At 44.5% G+C, this 18,055-nt stretch overlaps 2 protein-coding genes across 2 annotated transcripts in view; one reads left to right on the forward strand and one right to left on the reverse strand.

The window, feature by feature from the left end:
• Window positions 1-10,258, forward strand: part of AGK (acylglycerol kinase) — an 89,036-nt gene extending 78,778 nt beyond the window's left edge. The window contains exon 16 of the mRNA XM_012768031.3: window positions 623-10,258. Within this exon, the coding sequence (XP_012623485.2) occupies window positions 623-760 (138 nt within the window). The 3' untranslated portion in view covers window positions 761-10,258. The remainder of the gene's footprint in view (window positions 1-622) is intronic.
• The window catches only part of DENND11 (DENN domain containing 11), a 37,892-nt gene continuing 23,741 nt past the window's right edge, over window positions 3,905-18,055 (reverse strand). The window contains exons 5-9 of the mRNA XM_012768035.2: window positions 13,657-13,795; window positions 12,551-12,682; window positions 12,275-12,425; window positions 11,484-11,552; window positions 3,905-9,860 (exon numbers count right to left, since the gene is read on the reverse strand). Coding sequence (XP_012623489.1) covers window positions 9,665-9,860; window positions 11,484-11,552; window positions 12,275-12,425; window positions 12,551-12,682; window positions 13,657-13,795 — 687 coding nt within the window. The 3' untranslated portion in view covers window positions 3,905-9,664. The remainder of the gene's footprint in view (window positions 9,861-11,483; window positions 11,553-12,274; window positions 12,426-12,550; window positions 12,683-13,656; window positions 13,796-18,055) is intronic.

An 18,055-nucleotide genomic window follows, 5' to 3' on the forward strand; every position in this document is an offset into this window, starting at 1 on the left:
GTTAGAGAAGGTAGTCTCCTCGGGTCCAGGGGTGTGGGCAGCAGTGGGGGGAAGACATGTGGCGATTATACTACTCTATTAAAGCAAGACTGTAGGTAAATAGAAAGTATCCCTATGGTGATTGGCACTGTAGTTTCAACACAGCAGCTGCTGAATTAAATGCATGAGTTACGGAAGGATTTCATAGACTCTGTAATAATGTTGGTATACCTTATAAGCCAAGCAAGTCTTAGAGAATAATGAAAATGATCCAGTGGATATAATGGCTTACTTTCTCAATTTTCATTTGAGAAAGATTAGGGCCAAGAAGGACCATATTATCTTATGAATTCCTTAAAGATGTGACAGGGCCCCTGGCTTTTAATATTGAGATTTGAACAAGGTTATAATTTTCAAAAATACTCTGGGAGGAAATGGGGCCAAAAAAAAGAAAATCTATTATCATGGATGGTAGAATCAGGATGTTTCCAGAACCAGCACTGTGAAAGAACATTAGCATAAATCCTCACAGAAGACGAAGTTTTCCATAAGGAACTACTCAGGTGCTGCTGTGGTGAGACTCCCAACTCAAGTAGGCCATTGATGTGGGTGCAAGCTGTTCTGAATCTTCTCTCCTCCACAGGGAACAGGGGGCTCTTTCAGCATTGACAGTGAGGAGTATGAAGCGATGCCTGTGGAAGTGAAGCTGCTCCCCAGAAAGCTGCAGTTCTTCTGTGACCCTAGGAAGAGGGAGCAGGGGCTGCAGAGCACAGCCCAGTGAGTGGGTGCTCCGAGGCCGCACTTCAGGCCACCAGTGGGACCAAAAGGGAACAGGTGCCTCAGCTGTCCCAGCAGTGCTGTCAGAGGATCCCAAGGGCATTTTCGTGGCAAGTACCCCTCCAGCAGTGCTTCAAGGTGTACTCTGCCACCGCTTGACACTCAGCTTCTGCTAGAGCATGCTTTTATTTTGGTGTTAACAGTCAACCCTCCTAAATACTGGTTTTCCTCAGGCTGGTTCAAGTAGTTCTCACATTCATTGGATGGAAAAGGGCTTTCTTTTGTTTTGTCCCCAAGTGCAACCACAGTGGAGAGCAGGCTCCTCAGACTGTGCTCCCCGGTTCCTGCTCTGTTAAACTGTCCAGGGATTCCAGGGGCAGTGCCGCCTTTCCCTGGCTACCCTTTCCTATTCCTACGCTCCTCCGGGGGTGCTGCTACTTTGTGAGCTCGGTTCTTGTTAGCTTTCATTTGAGTTCTGTCCTCAATCCAGAAACATGTGAGATGGTTTCCCTCTTCAGCCATGGCTAAGATACTATAAAATGCTAGTTTGCATGAGAACCACGTGAGGTGCATGTTGAAAACTGATTTACTTGGGACCTACCCCAAACTTGGTAACTCAATTTGGGGATGGGGCCTTAAAAACTGGCCACTCTTCCTAAGGAGATTCTATAAGTGGTCCCTCAACCTTATGTGGAAAAAGTGTTTTACAGCAGTCGCCCCTAAACTATTCTGCTCATGTACCTCCAAAGTATTTTGAAAAATCATGTATTTCCTCACACATCTAAGTTAAAATTTTTCATGGGAAGTTAATAGTTGCCAAAGTATGTACTTTCTGGCGTCATGTAAATATTATTTTAAAATAACTGTTATATCACTTTTAAACATATCCAGTATAATTTAGATACCATACCAATTTGACACCCTTCATTCATATATAAAAATAAATGAACTAGTCCTTTAGTAGAAAATTTTAAATTGGCTTTTCTATGATTTCCTTCCCACATTCAGCAAAGAATCATAATGATATATTTTTATGCTTGACATCTAAATACAGAACAAATGTTATCGTTATTGGTATACAATTGGTGAAAACAATATTAACATGATTTTTTGATCATTAAAAATTAACAGAATGTTCTTGGATAAATTAGGATAAATACATGAATGTTGCTTATAGCTGACATGGGGTTCGACATCAATTATATTCCTTGTTTCATTTCTTTATCGATGTAAGCACATAAATAAGTAGATAGGAACAGAAAAAACAGTGTCTTGGAGTTCCATGGCAAAAATCACAGTGCTCTATCATCAACTTGATTAGATCCTCCTTTAATTTGCTGAAAGCAGAGGATGAAAAACCACCTGATTTGCTAAGGTTTTGTTAGCCAGTCATTAGCATCATTTACTTTTAACACTACCATTGACATTTTCCTTTTAATGCCCCTGAGGTTCTTATATTCCAGTGGACAGTGCACCGAGGAAGACAGAGGAGACCTAAGAAGGAAAACTGAAAGGGGAAGTGGGCTAGTAGAGCTGGCAGGCCTTGGCTACAGGCTCACTCAGGCAGATGCATTTCAAGACAAAGTATATGTACCACACCCACACAGAGTAAAGACCAATGCTTTAATGCAGTGGTCCCCAACCTTTCTGGGACCAGTGGTGGAGCTCAGGTGGAAACATGAGCGATGGGGAGATGCTGTAAATAAAGCTTCGCTCACTTGCCCATAGCTCACCTCCTGCTGTCCAGCCCATCCTAACAGGCCATGAACTGGGCTGTAGCCCAGAGGTTGAGGACCACAGCTTTAGTGGATTATAGCGCAGCTATGAAAAGTCTATGAAGATGATCGCAAAAGATAAGGCTTATTTAGTTCTATATTCTTCAGAGCCTTGTTAAAAGCTCTGCTTTTAGCAAAATAATAACGGGTGGGTCCAAACATCAGCCTAAAGCTCACCCACCCCATACCACCCACAGTGTAAGAAAACAAGATTTTACATTAACCAAGAGAATTTAGCATATCATGGTTCTGTAACAGAGTGTAGAGGACCAGTACAGAATCTAACTTCTTCCTTAAAAGGCTACCATTGTGTGTGTATGTGTGTTAGCCCATGATTGTAATGGCACATATGCTTATGGAAGGATATTTAATCCTCATTAAGAATCATTCATTTTTCAATATAAATATGCCTTGTTTCAAATTTTATTTTCTTGAGTCAAGCTATTTCCTGTGAAGGCTTGGTTTCCTGTCAACTGCTTTGCTCTTTGTCCTATCCTTCCTTCAAATGCCTGCATAAAAGACAACCAACGCCGGAATGCTGAGCTGTCCAGAGGAGAACCTGGGTCCCCTTTTTCCTGTTTCATTTCACTCAAAAGTGAAGATTAAAAATATAGTAGATGGTTTCTACAAGATACAGTTTAATATAAAGTTTTCCTTTGCCCCAGAGCTGATTTGCATGTACAGTTATAATAACAGCTCTAGGAAGCAGGTGCAGGTTGAGCATCACTAATCTGAAATCCAAAATGTTTTAAGCACTGACATGACACTCAAAGGAAATGTCCAGAGTATTTCAGTTTTATAATGCAAATGTTCCCAGATCCAAGAATATTTTAAATCCATAATGCTTCTAGTCCCAAGCATTTTGAATAATGGATACTCAACCTGTAATATTTTATGGCCACATAGCTCGGAAAGCAGGAACCTGGCTTTGAACAAAGTCATTTGATTCCAGAGCCACCAATGTCAGCAATTTATACTAATTTTAAAGAAGTATTGTAAATCCTGAAAAGATTAAAAATGGAACTATACTTTAGAATACACACAAACACACACATATACCAATACATAATGTCTGAAAACTAAACTTTGATGACTAAACTTGATTTGTGAAATCAAAAGGCTTCACAGTCTCTGTGAGGTGGTTCTACAAGTTTCCTGATGTGACTGAGGGTGCACAGTCCTGGATCTTCTGGGTGGTGTATCCCCAACTTTGGTTCCCATTACCTGGATGAAGTCTGTCCAGACCATGGCCTCCAGAAGGGCAGGTAGGAGCTCCTCGGTGTCCCCGTCCTAAGGGCTCATGGGGTGGGCCGCCGTTCCTTCCTACCACAAACCACACTTCTTGAACCAGGCAAAGGATTGCAGCGCACATGTTCATGTTAAAGTGTGAACTTTAATTGTAAAAATCATTTTCTGTAAATATAGTTATATCAACCTCTCTGCACACAACTTGGTTCAGATATATACAGATATGATATACATACATGTTTTTTTGTACCACAGAACAAAATCAATTCAAGAAACATTTACTCTTAGCTGCAGGGTTAACCCCAACTTTGTTTAGGCCTTTAAAATTATCACCATGAAAACAAAGAAAGCACAACATACCTGTATGCAGTAGTATTCAGGGCAAAATTTATGAACTGTGTTTCATAATATGAGGTAAACACTTGAAACAAAAATAGATTCAGTTTCTCTTATTGCTATAACTCTTATGCTAGGGTATTGATCAAAATAAAGTTTTTACAGTTAAGGCGACAGGGAGGCTATGCTGATCCTAACTCAGAAAAAATAGGAAAACAGTTTTTCCAAGGCTACAACTATTTCGTTTTTAGGACAGGTTTATCTCCCAGACCTATTTGAAACAATGTAGTCAACAAGCTTGGGGTAAATAAAGGAAGTTCATTTTGTTTTTCCTCTGCTCTCTACCCCTAAAGTCTCCCATCCAGGCTGACTGTTCAAAAAGCACAGATCACCGCCATCCTTCACTCAGAGACTTTGGGGGCATGTCAGACCCAAGCTTTTTTCTTCCTACAACCACCCTAAAACATTTTTATATATTTTATCTTTGCTTAATTTACCCAAAGGAAGAAGTTTTCACTCTAATGCTAATTAAATATATTTGCAACTCTCCAACTCAATTACCCCTGTGTGGACTTCTCATTTTGTGGATCATCTGTGGCTAATTTATAACACCCTGCCTTACCCCCGCATTCCTCACGTGTCCTTACCAAGCAAAGTAAACTTTGTGTTAGTCTAAATAAGCATCCTACAGCAAACATAAGCAATTCACACCTACTTTACTATAATTAAGTAAAAATTCTCAGTTTAGGTCATATTAGTTCTAAAAGCCTATGCTATGCTGAAACTCTAGAATAAATTCTAAAAAGATGGAAGCAGGGCTTTATTTCTACATCATAAGTTTTCATCCAAGTGCCCCTAAATTCCAGCTCCAAAGATGAATTAAAGTGCTAGTTTTAAAACTACCTCCTACTCCCACCTCTCTCCAGCTGAATAAGAGACATAATAATCAGAAGGATCACGCTTACCCCCTTTTATACTAGAGTTTTACTTAAGGTTGGTGTTTGTATGTTCATCTCCTACAGAGCGTTGTCAAGATTTCACAGTCACCTTAATTCACTCTGTGAAATACTGACACAGTAAAACTTCTATGGGGTCTCAGCTGCTACCAAATTATAAAGCTGCCCATTTCTTCCAGGATTATAACTTTGAGATTTCCCTCCATTTCAGTACCTGCATATTCAGTTCATCACATAGTAGTATTGATATAAAAATAAACTCCCATTTCTTATAAGAAAACATTAACTTAATTCACAGTTAGCCTTTTCCCATAACACACAACACTCCAGTAGCTCCTGGGAATAGAGGTATATTAGTAATAGAAATAGAATATTAAAAATCCATGCCTTGGGAGTAAAAGGAGCCCTTAACTCCTCCTCTCCCCCTACCTGAATTGGAAAAGGGTTTTCCTGACATGAGAAGGGCTAGGGCTGGGGCTGGGCCTGCCGAGGTCAGCCTTGGGCTCTGCAGGATTCTCACCTCAGGGTACAACTGAGGAACAGCAGGGCTGGACACTTCACAGATTCCAAAGCCCACTAGCCTGGGACTTAACAGGGAGATAAGCCCATGCCTGGCATGTTTATCCCCATATTACTTTTCTTGCTCATTTTAGTACTGTCATACTAAGACAAGTTCACTGTCAAGCTGATTATCATAATTTCATTCATCCGTCCCCTCCACTCCGTCCTTTAGCTCTCCAAGGACAACCTACACTGGGACTGCAGAAAACATTGCAGTCCATTCCCTGGGCTGTGCAGTTTCAAAGGGGAAAAAGTGGCCCTGGGGCCCCTTCCTCTTCTGGGAGGGTTGATGTCCTACCACTAGAAAGTTAATTCATTACTGCCCTTTACAAAGGTTCCCTGAAGTCCTCAGTTTAAAGGTAAGTTCATCTTTTTATTGTGTGTGAAGGGTTTTCAGTGTATCAAGACAGAGCAAATTCATCCTCATAGCCACCAGAATGAAAAACAATGATTTATCTTCTAGCTAAAATATCATAAGTAGTTTCATGATAAATGAATCTTCACATGTGACATCTGGGATTATCTGCACCTGTGTGCTACTCTTTCCCATCCTGATTTTCACACAGAACAAAACAAGTTATAGATACAAGTTCCTATGTTAAATTATTTCTATAGCTACATGTCAATGAATTGACATGGAAGAAGAGATGCCATAATGGATAATATGGGAAGGAGTGCCTTCTAACTCATTGTCCCAGGTGAGACAGTAACATTGGAATGGATCTACACCCAGCTTGGGGAATGCTTCATGTTTAACTAATGCCAAGACTAATTCTAAACAAATTATTTGGCTCATTTTTAAGTCTGGTAGGAGATAAGCCCTACCATTTCTGACTCCTTATGGAAAAAGAGTTCTAAGCCAGGAGACAAGTGGACATTTCCCCAAATGCTGAGTACTACTACCTGCTGAGCCTACAAAACTGAAAACATCCTCTTTAACAGGCCTTGTCATATTTTACATGGATACCAACTCCAAACCTGGATTCTAGTCCCCATAAGGAATCTAACTTATTCGGGAATGATAGGGCAGCCCTGACATTACAGGCCAGCAAGTATTTACAAGTTAGCACATGGTTCACAGCATGAGGCAAGGCTTAAAGCTCCCCAGGAGGACTAAGCAGTATAGCCAGGAGAGGGGTGAAGCCCAACAGCAGAGAGGAGCAGGAGCCACCCACACCCTAGTTTCCAACCCTGCTCCAGGAGGTCAACGGTGGTAATGATACCTGCCCCTAAAAGAGCTTACAGGTGCAGGATGTTCACTACCCTTTTCCTAACAAAAGCAGATGGTTTTTCAGAAAATATATCAAGAGTGACAGAAAAGCAGGTCCACATGGCTCTTAGCTTCTGTTGTCACTTGTGGAGGTATCCCCACCTAGGACCTCACAAACCTACTCCCCTTGTAGAGAGCTGGCAGCAAACGACGCTGGGTTGTGCCTGCTGACTTCCAACGTGGGGCAGTAGTTTTTTACAGAACCAACCTTCAAAAGGTGACCTTGAAAGTAACTTCACAACCCAGGCAAGACATACTCGGAGGACGACAACCAGTGACAAAGGTAACCTAAGAGATAATGCACCTGCTGTTCAGTCATGCAGAGTCTCTGTGCAAGATTTCTGGCTCTATGAAGAAGGTGGCAAGGCAGGGAAGGACTGATTCCTTGGGTTCCCTCTTAAAGGGAGAACTTCTGCTTTGGGGTCAGCTGAGTCCTGGCCCCTGTGACCTAAGACATGGCACTGCCTTCCTGGGACATTCTCCCCGAGGGCCACCTGTACCCTGGCCCTCTGTGTGACTGTGAGGGTAGACACATGGAGATGCCAGACAGATAGGTAGATAGAAAAGCTTGACATGAGGAGGAACCGAGAAGTCCTGACTCACCATTCAGAGGAAAATACAGGACCCTCATCTTCACCCTATTATCCTTACATTAGTTTTTCTGAGCTTGGAGTTAAAGCAGCAAGAAAACAAAAGTGCTTGCACGCAGAAGGCTCTGGAGTAAAAATGTTTAAACTGGTGTACTTCCAGCAAATTCCTGGATACCAGACAAAAGGGTCTGCCTATGTCCCCCAGGAGAAGCAGGCCTTTCCTTTCAACCTACTCCTGTGTCTAATCACTCACCCCCAACTGAGGACCCTGAGCCTCAGGACCATTAAACCATCACCTGCCCCAAGTTAGGAAGTTCCCCCCAACCCTTGAGAGGCAAGAGAGGGTTGTTCATAAAGGGGAAGAACAGGTGAAGCTACAGCTTCTAAATACAGAATTTTTTCTTTTGTAACCATGTTACTGAAATGATAGCTATTAATAAACCCACACTACAAAAGAGAAAAATGTATTAGTTGTACAGTTTATATTTCAATGCCCAAACTTATTTATATATTTACATAAAAGATCCTACCTTGATTAATTGATGTCTATTTGCATTTCCACATGTGAATTCCTTCAGTCTTGAATTCCATATCAAGGAGCTACAGTGAAAATGCTCTTGAATAAAGCAATAAGCCCTAAGAACCTCGTCTTGAGGTGAGACATGCAACCCATCCATTTGAAGGTTATCTGTCTGTTCTGGGCTTGGTCAGACACATGGACGCATCTATGTCTGTTCCAATAACAAACCAGGCAGAAAGGTGAAGAGGAAGAAATTGTCACAAAAAACCAGTATCCCAAGTCGAAATTCTCAACTATGGTGAAAAAGGCCTAAACTCAACTCACAGGAGCTGGCTTTCTGACTGACAAATACTGTCTCGCTTACGCTGCCATCCTTCCAGGCAGGTAGCAATAGGACCCGGCCCAGACCAAAACACCTCAGAAGAAGGTGGATAAACTCGCCACTGACACTCGGGTTCCGGACCACTTTCCTAGATGAAGGCACTGTCACATTTTCTAACAAATCTGTTAGGTCTCTGGACCCAGTTACCTCAGCCTAAAGAATGCTGCTGCTGCTGCTGCTGCTAAGGAAAAGTTTGTCAGGGCTCCAAAGTAATAAACAGTCTTGTTAACATCACACTCCAACCTCTGAGTTAAGCAGCTCGGATCTTTTCTATGCTCTGAGATCCAGTAAATCTGTGTTGATCCACAGGCACTGCTGCTAGTGCCTCTAGAGCACTATTGTCCCAATCAAGAAACTTAGAGCTGCTTCTCTATGTTGCTTGAACCTCAAGGGCGCTACCTTTTGGGAGTCCAAACTCTGCCCTTTAAAAATACCCAAATTACTCCAAGAGGATGTTTAGCCCTTAAAAGAGATTAACTTGTAAAATGACTTTGCTTGCAAGCTCCAAGGCCAGCACTGGCCTTTAAGGAATTCACCAACCCATCTCAAGAGGAGGGGTTCAGAGAAAGAGGAATATTCCACTGAGTTCCCACGATTAAGTTACTTTGAGGAAGGTTTCAAGGCTTCATTCTGCAATTTTAATTTTCACCTCACTGATGAGCAACCTTTCCCTGTCATTCTGTCCTTAAGAGACACTGATATTTGGTGTAAGAAATATCCTTTTGTCCTTTTGTGGTCCCGACTCAAGTGAACAGGGAAGACAGAGTTGCCCTGGTGAACGAGAGATCTGATCCCTAGACTACTGACTTTTACAACTGATAGAAACCTTGACAGGTCATCTGGCCTAGTTTCCACCTTTAGGCAGATGAGTATCTAAGGCCACATTCAACAGATGGTTGTCTTATTCTTGAATATACCAAGGGACAAAGACCATACATACATTCTGAACAGTCCATCCCCAGGTTTCCAGGGCTCAGCCCGCTCAGAGTGAAACAAGTCCTAAGACCAAAGTCAAAGGACAAGCAGCTCTAGGAGAAAGTGGCAGATTCCAGTGCCCTACACCAAAGCAGGACACAAAACCAGGGCAGTCTTACCTTACGTCTAGGTTCAAAGGGCAGAAAGGAAATTACAAAAATTACATTTGATGGAAAGTATAAACAATATTCCTTTGTGTAAACTTAATAAAAAATGAGGCCCTTTAGGGGTCTGGGGTGAACTCCAGGCTGCTGTCACCTCACGTGAGTGGCTCTGTAGCTCTGTGTCACTCTTCCTATGGGCAACAGGGGTTGTCAATGACCAACATGACATCAATGCCATAGGCCTCCAGCAGGTCCATGAGAAAGCTGCGGTCTCCTTGGGGGTCCAGACCCATGCCCCGGGCATGCTCTGCTGTCAGAGTTTTGTCTTGACTGGCAGACACCTCCAACAAAGTCTGAAATATCCGGTTGTTTTGTTCTAAGAAAAATCTGAATTGGCAAAACAAGACAGAGGAAAGGGAGGAAAGAAAACAAAAAAGTTCAGCAGATAATCCACACAGAGAACCAAAGCTATACTGTTTTAATATACTTTTTTAATAGCTTCAAAAATAAATCAAATGTATCCTTTAAAGGATGAAAACAGAGTGAAAATTAAACAATTATTAAAGTGCTATTAAGGTTAGCAATGAAACCATTTGACATTAATCACAGTATGATTGGAGAAATCTCCGAGCATGCAATGGCCTGATTGCCAAAATTTCATTTTCCTGGTAAGAGGGAAGTTACCAGGGTTTAAACACAGCCTCAGGGAGTGGCCCCACACTCTGCTTTCCTCTTTCAGCTTAGTCATAGGGGGAAGAGAAGGGGGGAAAATAAAAAAAACCAAACAAACTTGGTAATGTAGTTCTGAGGCCAACCAAGACTTAAAGTGAGAAACTGAAATTCACCTTCAAAGCCCTAGATAGGTTACTAGAGCTAGCAACAGGAGACGAGCCTTCCTGAGAAAAGAAGGGCTTGGAAGAGGTCCTCCAGCCCCTGAGCCACTGCAGACAGCCCCAGACTGACAGTGTCCACACAGAAAAGGCAGAGATCAGAGAAGCTGAGGCAAGTACAGGGATATTCTGAAGGTGGAGGTGGAGGGGGATGGAGAGACAAGCTGCAGAGCCAACACTGTACCCGGGTGTGTGTTCTCCTTTGATTACTCTCTTTGGGAGGAGCAGGATTATGCACAGCACAAGATTTACAAGGCACTGCTTTCGAGCACTGTTGTGGACAAATAAGCCACGTGCAGGAAGGCATTCACCGTCCATGTAAGCTGTGTCCCCAGAGCTCTCGGGTTCAGCAAAGAGGCCCAGGGCCTAAAGCAGCTCTGGGTACACAGGGATTTCAGAGACAATGGCACATGCCAAACCTTCATGAGACTGTGGCTCTGCTCAAGTCCCAGACACTTTCCACCTAAACAGCATGCAGGTATCAGAAAGCCCACTATCAGAATCGAGGTGTTGCATCTTCATAGAAATGCCCACATTAAGTTTCTTACATCAAGCCACAAGTGTTGTTTCCTAATCCTATCCCTGGATGTGGGCTAGAAAGGAAACAGGAAGCAGCTACTTCTGCTTCAGTTACAACTCTGTTCCCATCACTGAGGGCTACTGCACTCAGCCGCTCAGCAACGAAATCAGTGCCTTAAGGTGTAAAGGCCTGGCTCCTGCCCACCACTAACAGATCTGGGAGAAAGAAATTTCGTTCAATTCAAGAGTTAAAATTTCAGATTATCCCATAATACTCAGCACAAGGAATTGCTCTATTGGAAGAAAGCAATGGATGAGAAGTTCCTGAGTCCTGAGGGACAGAAGGAGCTTCTATGCAGTGGACATCCTGGACATAAAAAGCCCAAAAAGAAAACCAACACTGGGACCCCTGCTTCATTCTCTAAGTCCTCTGGGTCCCCCTAATGGCATTCAGGGCTCCAGGTTGCTCTAAGTGCCCTTGGCAGCAATAAAGGGCATCCCTGGACCTCAGTGGGTGACATGGGAGGGACCCAGGTCATCCAAAGCAGTTAGTGTAGACGGGACCCTTGGGGAGACCCCACAGCCAAGGCCCAAGACTCACAGCACAAACAGGTCCTCTTCACAAGGGTTGTAGTCTTCTTCTACTTCCTGGGAATACAGCAACATCTGCCTGTTGGGAAGGAGATCACCATCAGACTCTGGAGCAGCTCCCAGGACCCCAGTCACAAGTGAGGCACCAGCCAGGCACCTGCAATGGATCACCACCTCCCAGGGAGCAGCACAGGTCCAAAGGCAGGGAAACAAGGGACAGGAAAGGGATAAACAGGCCTTGGACTCAAAAACTCTAGGGTCCAGGCCCAGTTCTGCCCCTGATAATCTCAGGCAAATGATAATATTTCCTAATTGTCCATCAAATGGGGATGATGATGGTACCATTTATTTCACAAGATCACCGAATTATTAAGAATTACAGGAGATAATGCATAAATAAGTTTTCAATACAGTGATCCACACAATGGAGATACTCATTAAGTGACTGTTGTCAACACATACATGTGGGCAAATCTAAACACGGTCATTAGAGAGTTTCTGAAAGCTAGCCTGCTGCCCTTCCCTGGGCTCACAGATCCCAAAGAGTATCAGAAAGACACCAGCCACATGCACCTGCTGCCCTCCCATCAGGGCAATACGCAGGGGGCGTGGCCTCTTCCACTGCATGGCTTCCCTTCACTTCCACCTCCTGGGCACATCAGTCTGGCAGAAATGCATTGCGAAGGGTGAGGCAGCAGGACAGGCTTTACAGAGGGACCACCACACCCTGGGGCTGTCCTGGGAAGGGCAGAGCACCTGGGCCAGCAGAGGCCTCTCCTAGCCCCCAGCTGCTGCTGCTACCTCTGTTCGTTGAGCCGCCGATACTTCTCCCTGTCCGCACTGTTGATCTTCAGCAGCGGCTGCAGGTGGTCGTGGTGCGTCTTCACATTCTGGTTATCCACATAGACGTCGTACAGCTCCCGCTTCTCCTCGAATATCTTCTCTGTGGTGCCTGCGGAACCCTAGGTCAGGGTGGTGGGAACACACCCAACCCCACCAGGGAAACAAGGAGTCCAGGAGCCCCGTGTCTGGGAGGAAGAGAAGGGCTGGGACATGAGGGCAGGGCCCTGTACTCACAGGCCACATAGGACACCTCTACCTCCAGGCTCTCGATGTCAGCCACGTTCACGTAGAAGAAAGGCTTGGACTCAGGAATGGTGCCCCCAATGCCAGGCAGCGAGACGTTGGCCAGGCAGCAGCAGCAGTACACTGCAGGGACAGAGGAAGGGAGGGGAAGAGTCTGCACCCCCTCCCCTGCATCAAAGGCTGCTACTAGGCCCTTCTCTGCACAGCCAGCCTACAGGAAGCCGTGGAGGGCCTCGCTCTGCTACCCGCTTCCTCCCGACCAGGTGGTCCTGGCATTCTCAGGAGACTGGGGGGCAAGCCTTTCAGGGTCCCACAGTGAACCTAACCCCTCGAGGTCACATCAACAACATTCTTACCAAACCCAGTAGACATTTCACTCTTTCTCTCATTGGTCTTGCTTAAAACTTGATACCGTTGACTTTCCACTTTCTCAGAATTCCAGCCTACCCCTTGCATCTTCCGGTTGCCCCTCCCTTCTGCCTGTTGCCCCTCAGTCCCTCCACCCTATCAGTCCCCCTCCTGCACCTGGCACACCTCTGCACTCACCTACCCCCAGGTGACACTGCACATCTCATCAGTGCAATCTATACGCCCCTCTCAAATCTTTGTCTCAGCCTGATTTTCCCCAAAGGTCCCGCCTCCGCTATACAGAGGTGGGCGAGTGTCCCCCAGGAAGACCTCCCAGACAGTGTGCACTCGTCACCTCCCACGCTAACCCTATCATACCAGCCCTCTGTGGTGCCATGTTTGGCGGTCCCATTACCCTTGTCATGCTGGATGCTTCCTCACAACCTCACACATCAGAACCATTACAACCCAACCAGACAATGAACTTTGTGCAGTTTACCTCATAAATATATCTAGAATCCATCTTCTCTGCTTTAATCCAGAATCTTATCTCTTGCCAGGCTGCTGACGGGTCACCCAACCCTTCTGCTACCCACCCCCAGAGTCCACATCCAGTCACGTCACTCTCGGCCTAACGCCTGTGATGCCCTTGCTGTGGCCTGACCTCTTCTGAGCTTGGTCAGTGATGGAAAGACTCAAGTTTCTGCCCTGGGGAACGTGAGCAGAGCCTGACTCTGGCTTCTAGTTACCTCTGTAGCACACAACGCCCACAGGTGGGGGAGAAAATATCAAAATGCGCTTTCGGAGCAAGGCAAATTTCCAGAGGATGAGGATCTGTTCTCCAAAGAACTTAATAAACTGAGACATGCAGCCAGCTGGGTGTGTGATCTGAAAAAATTAAAAGGAGGTGGGAGAGGAGGAGGGGAGGAAGAATACTTTTTAAAAATATTGCAAAAAATATCCAATGCAGGTGTATGCTGAATACCACCCCCAAATCTAAAGTACAGCCAAACAGATACATTAAAGGATGCTGTGTCCACACAAAATGATGTTTTTCACCTTCAGAGTGTTATCTTTAAACTTCTAAAATACAACAGCTCCCCTGATATGCTCAAGGTGGAGTTTTGGGATCACTGACTACTCTAGAGAAAGAGGTAAAAGAAAACAAAGCTTAATTTAACTTTTTACAAGTCAGAAATAAAAGTGTCTCTGAAGAGACAGTATACTTCCGTAAGAAAACTCAACTGAAAAACACTGTTGAGCTCTGTGAGTAATAAAATGATGAGCAAACAGTCCCAGATCAGATTCCCAAATATACGGGGACTGGCTACCATATAACACGAGGCACCTGCACAGGTCACAGGCAGGAAGGACCACAGGACCCACTGGCATGAACCCTGCTGCACTTCACCTACCACTGTTCTTCCTTTTGATGCAACTGCAAAGGCCTGGCACCCTCTGCAAGCTGCCTCCTAGGAGCCCCGAGCCAAGGAACATCCCAGGGGTCAAGAGCAATCCTGGCTCTGCTACTTATTAACAGGGAGGCCTCGGGAAGGTCAGCTACTGTTTCTGGTTCACGGTCCTTATCTGTGAAACAGGAGGCCACTGCCTACCTCTCATGGCCATAAGGACCCCGAGACAAAACATGAAGGACTCAGCACACAGGTACAAACATATGCAGTGACTGACTACTACTAGACAAAACAGAGAGGCTTCAAAGTGGATATCCTGTGAAGTTTTCAGAAGGTCACTTCCATGCCAAAGTGTCAGAAATCAGAGTGCTTGTCACCCATTAGGGACACAGGCAAGAGCACATCTGAAGAAAGGCACCACACTAAGGCCACATGCCAAGGTTTAACAACTTGGAAACTTCAAGGGTACATACAGCAGAGCCTTGAGGCAGCCTCTGTGCTCCGCCAGCCCAGACCAGGGCTGTCCTCGGCCCTCTGAAGCCATACCTGCACTACCTGGAGATAATTTCCCTTTCTGAGGCATGAGCCCTGCACTGACACCATTCACCCGTCCCACTCCAGGAGAAAGGCTGCCCTCCACCGAGCATGCCCTAGGCTGCCTCCTCTGCCACCACATCCCAAATCACCAGGAGAGGCAGCAAGTGACAAAGTCTGGTAGGATCCCTCCAATCACTGTCTTTCATCAAATTCAAACAGCAACTAGACAGAAAAAGGTGCCAAAGCACGCCCCAAGTCGTCTTCCCAGCCTTCCTGCTGCTTAGCTTCAAGCCCTTAATGTGTGCCTCCACTGCTCGGGAGCCTGGCAGGCCTTGCCCAGTATATCTTGGGCCTTAGAATCCTAGAAGAAATGATCAGTCCTTAATTCTGATTTTATTTATTAGTTCATTCATGGATGCACGTATGCATTCATTCAAGAAATATTCCTTATGTGCTTACTTTGTGCCAAGCACTCAGTATTCTAGTTCCACAATGAACAAAAAAGACCCAGTCCCTGCCCTCATAGTTTATAGGCTGGTGGGAGAAAGTTAGATAAACAAGCAATTAAAATCCAGCCTGATGAGAGCCAAGTGGGAGGACGGGTTGCTGGAGCAAACAGGAGGGTGCCTGGCCTCATTCTGGCAGAGACAGAGAAGACTTCCTGGAGGAAGTAACATATACGCTTCAACATAAGAGATGATGTAATGTGCTGGTACCTCTGCCAAGAATACCATCCTTTCTTTTTCTTTATTTTTATTTTAATTTTTTTGCTTTTCTGTTTTTTTTCTTTTACCACTTTAGTTAATGGTCACTGAATTAAATATTCTTAACACAGATCATTCTGTCCTCTGGACAGATCCTGAGGAGTAAAGCTACTGAAACAAAAGGTACATATATTCTTAATTTTGATGTGTTGACATTGTTTTTTAAAAATGATCTGTATCTATAACCTATGAAAGTACCCTTTTCCCTGTATCTCCTCAGTCTAACAGGTATTTTGATGAGCTGCTCTCACTAGGGCAAAAGCATAAAGCAATTTTCCTTTTTCTCCCTTTGTCCCTTTTCCTTGGTCTCTTGGGAAGAGGAGTCCAGGGATATCCAGGTCAGATGCTGGTCACATCCCGGTGGGGTTGGAGACATTCTAGCAGTAATTTGACTCAGAGTCAGGAGCAAATAGAAAGAGAGCAGGGTCCGGTCAGCGCAAGAATAGAATCCCCCAGTGGCCCTTGGGCCATTTCTAATCACTGTCTTCTCAGCCTATGCTCTGGGCTGGGAAATCTGCAAACCACATTTTCTGGATTCCTATGCCAACTGGCTTCCTGCAAGGTTTTTTCAATGGGAGTAAAGACCGGAGACTAGCAGGCAGAATGAAAGGAGAAGGACACTCCTTGGTGTCTTGCCCCTGCTAGTCTTTCTCCAACAAAAGAAGACACCTGTGACTCTGACCTCTGGCTCTTCAGAGCAATCTCAGCACAGGCAGAGCCATGTTTCCTGAGAGGTCCCTGCACCAGATGCTCGGTGCCACCCTTAGAGATCTGAGCACTGGCCTATAGGGCTCCTCCAGGCTCCCATGGTTTTGAGAATGCCACTCCTTCCTCTTAGTGATCCCAGCCCTAAAGGTGTGTGACTGACAGCCTAAGACAGCCCCCAGTGACCTCTCCTCTCGCCATTTACAGCCTTATGCAATCCTCTCTTCCTCTTGAGTAACTTGTTTCTAACCAAGAGAATATGGTAACATTGCTGGGCGGTCACTTCCATGACTAGAATACAAAGGGTTCTGACTTCCTCTTGCTAGCTGGCTCTCGCTGGCTCTGATGAAGCAAGCTGCCACACTGGAGAGACCCACATGGCTGAGAACCAAGGGCGCCCTCCGGAAAACGGCCAGCATGGCACTGAGGGCTTCGGTTCAACAGCCCTCAAGAAATTTAATCCTGCCAACACCCACATGAGCTCAGAAGCAGATACTTCCCCAGTCAAGCTTTCAGATGAGACCCCAACCCTGGCAGATACCTTGACTACAGACCATGAAGCAGAGGACCCAGTTAAACCATGCCATATTCTTGACTCACAGAAACTGTGAGATAAACACATACTGTTTAAAACAATTTCAGGGTAATGTGTTATATCACATTATCATCACAATATCATCACGGGAGATGACTAAACAGGTGGTGGCTGCTGTCTGTAAATGCTAATATACTAGTTCCCTTTTTACTCATTCAGTCTTTCAACTCCTATATTACTGATTGCCTGTACTGAATTAGTCTGCAATACCTGACATGGCCTCTGTTTTCCTGAAAGACCCCAGGTGATATTTGTTAGGTTCAAATTCCATGGTCTAGTAGTTAAGGTTCTCTATAATCTGATTCCAACCTATTTCTCCAATCTTTTCTCTCATGACCACCTGATAAAACCACTTAAAGAGTGCTGCAACAGGTATGAATAGTTAGCATAATGCCTAACTCACAGAAGGTGCTGGAAAAGTGGTAGGCCATGGCTCTCACTGTTCACATCTTCCCTCAGTCTGGAATTAGCATTCTTCACTTTCCACCTAGCGAAATACTCAGGGACAAAGTCCTCTTCCAAGACACCTTCCAAGGGCTCTCCCTTAAACTCATGGCATAATTTCTCTACAAGGGGAACCCCAAGTTTCCACTGAAATATCTTGTGACCTACCACAGGCAAGGCAAGAAGAAAAAGAAAAAAAAGGTAGATTCGTGTTCTTAGTCATTTTTATATTCTTCCAACAGCTAATGCTTGGCCAGGTGTTTTGTTAACTATAAACAAACACTCTAGTACCAAAGCCAAATACTTCAGGTAAGCTATAAAATAAAGTAATATTAAAAACATATTAACTAACAAATACCATACTTGTTCATCAAATGCTTCATGTTTATTTCAAATATCTGGCTTTAAAATACCTGAAGCAATCAATGGAATCAAATCTATCTTTTCCCCACTAGGAGTCCATAACAACTGGCCTACCTATCACATACATGGCTTTGTACTATGATTATACAGATGACTAGAAAGCACAGTTTTTAAGATAAGTTATGTCACCTTATGTGTTAAACTAATCCAAATGCTTCTATGTTACAACCTACTGAAAGCAGACTTTTTGCAAGAGCCCAAGACATAAATTCCTTGTTTATTTAAAAATTCATGCACAGCTACTGAACCCAGACACAAGTCCAACACT

This window comes from Microcebus murinus, chromosome 9 (genome assembly GCF_040939455.1).
Source record: "Microcebus murinus isolate Inina chromosome 9, M.murinus_Inina_mat1.0, whole genome shotgun sequence".
In the NCBI taxonomy this organism is placed as follows: Eukaryota; Metazoa; Chordata; class Mammalia; order Primates; family Cheirogaleidae; genus Microcebus; species Microcebus murinus.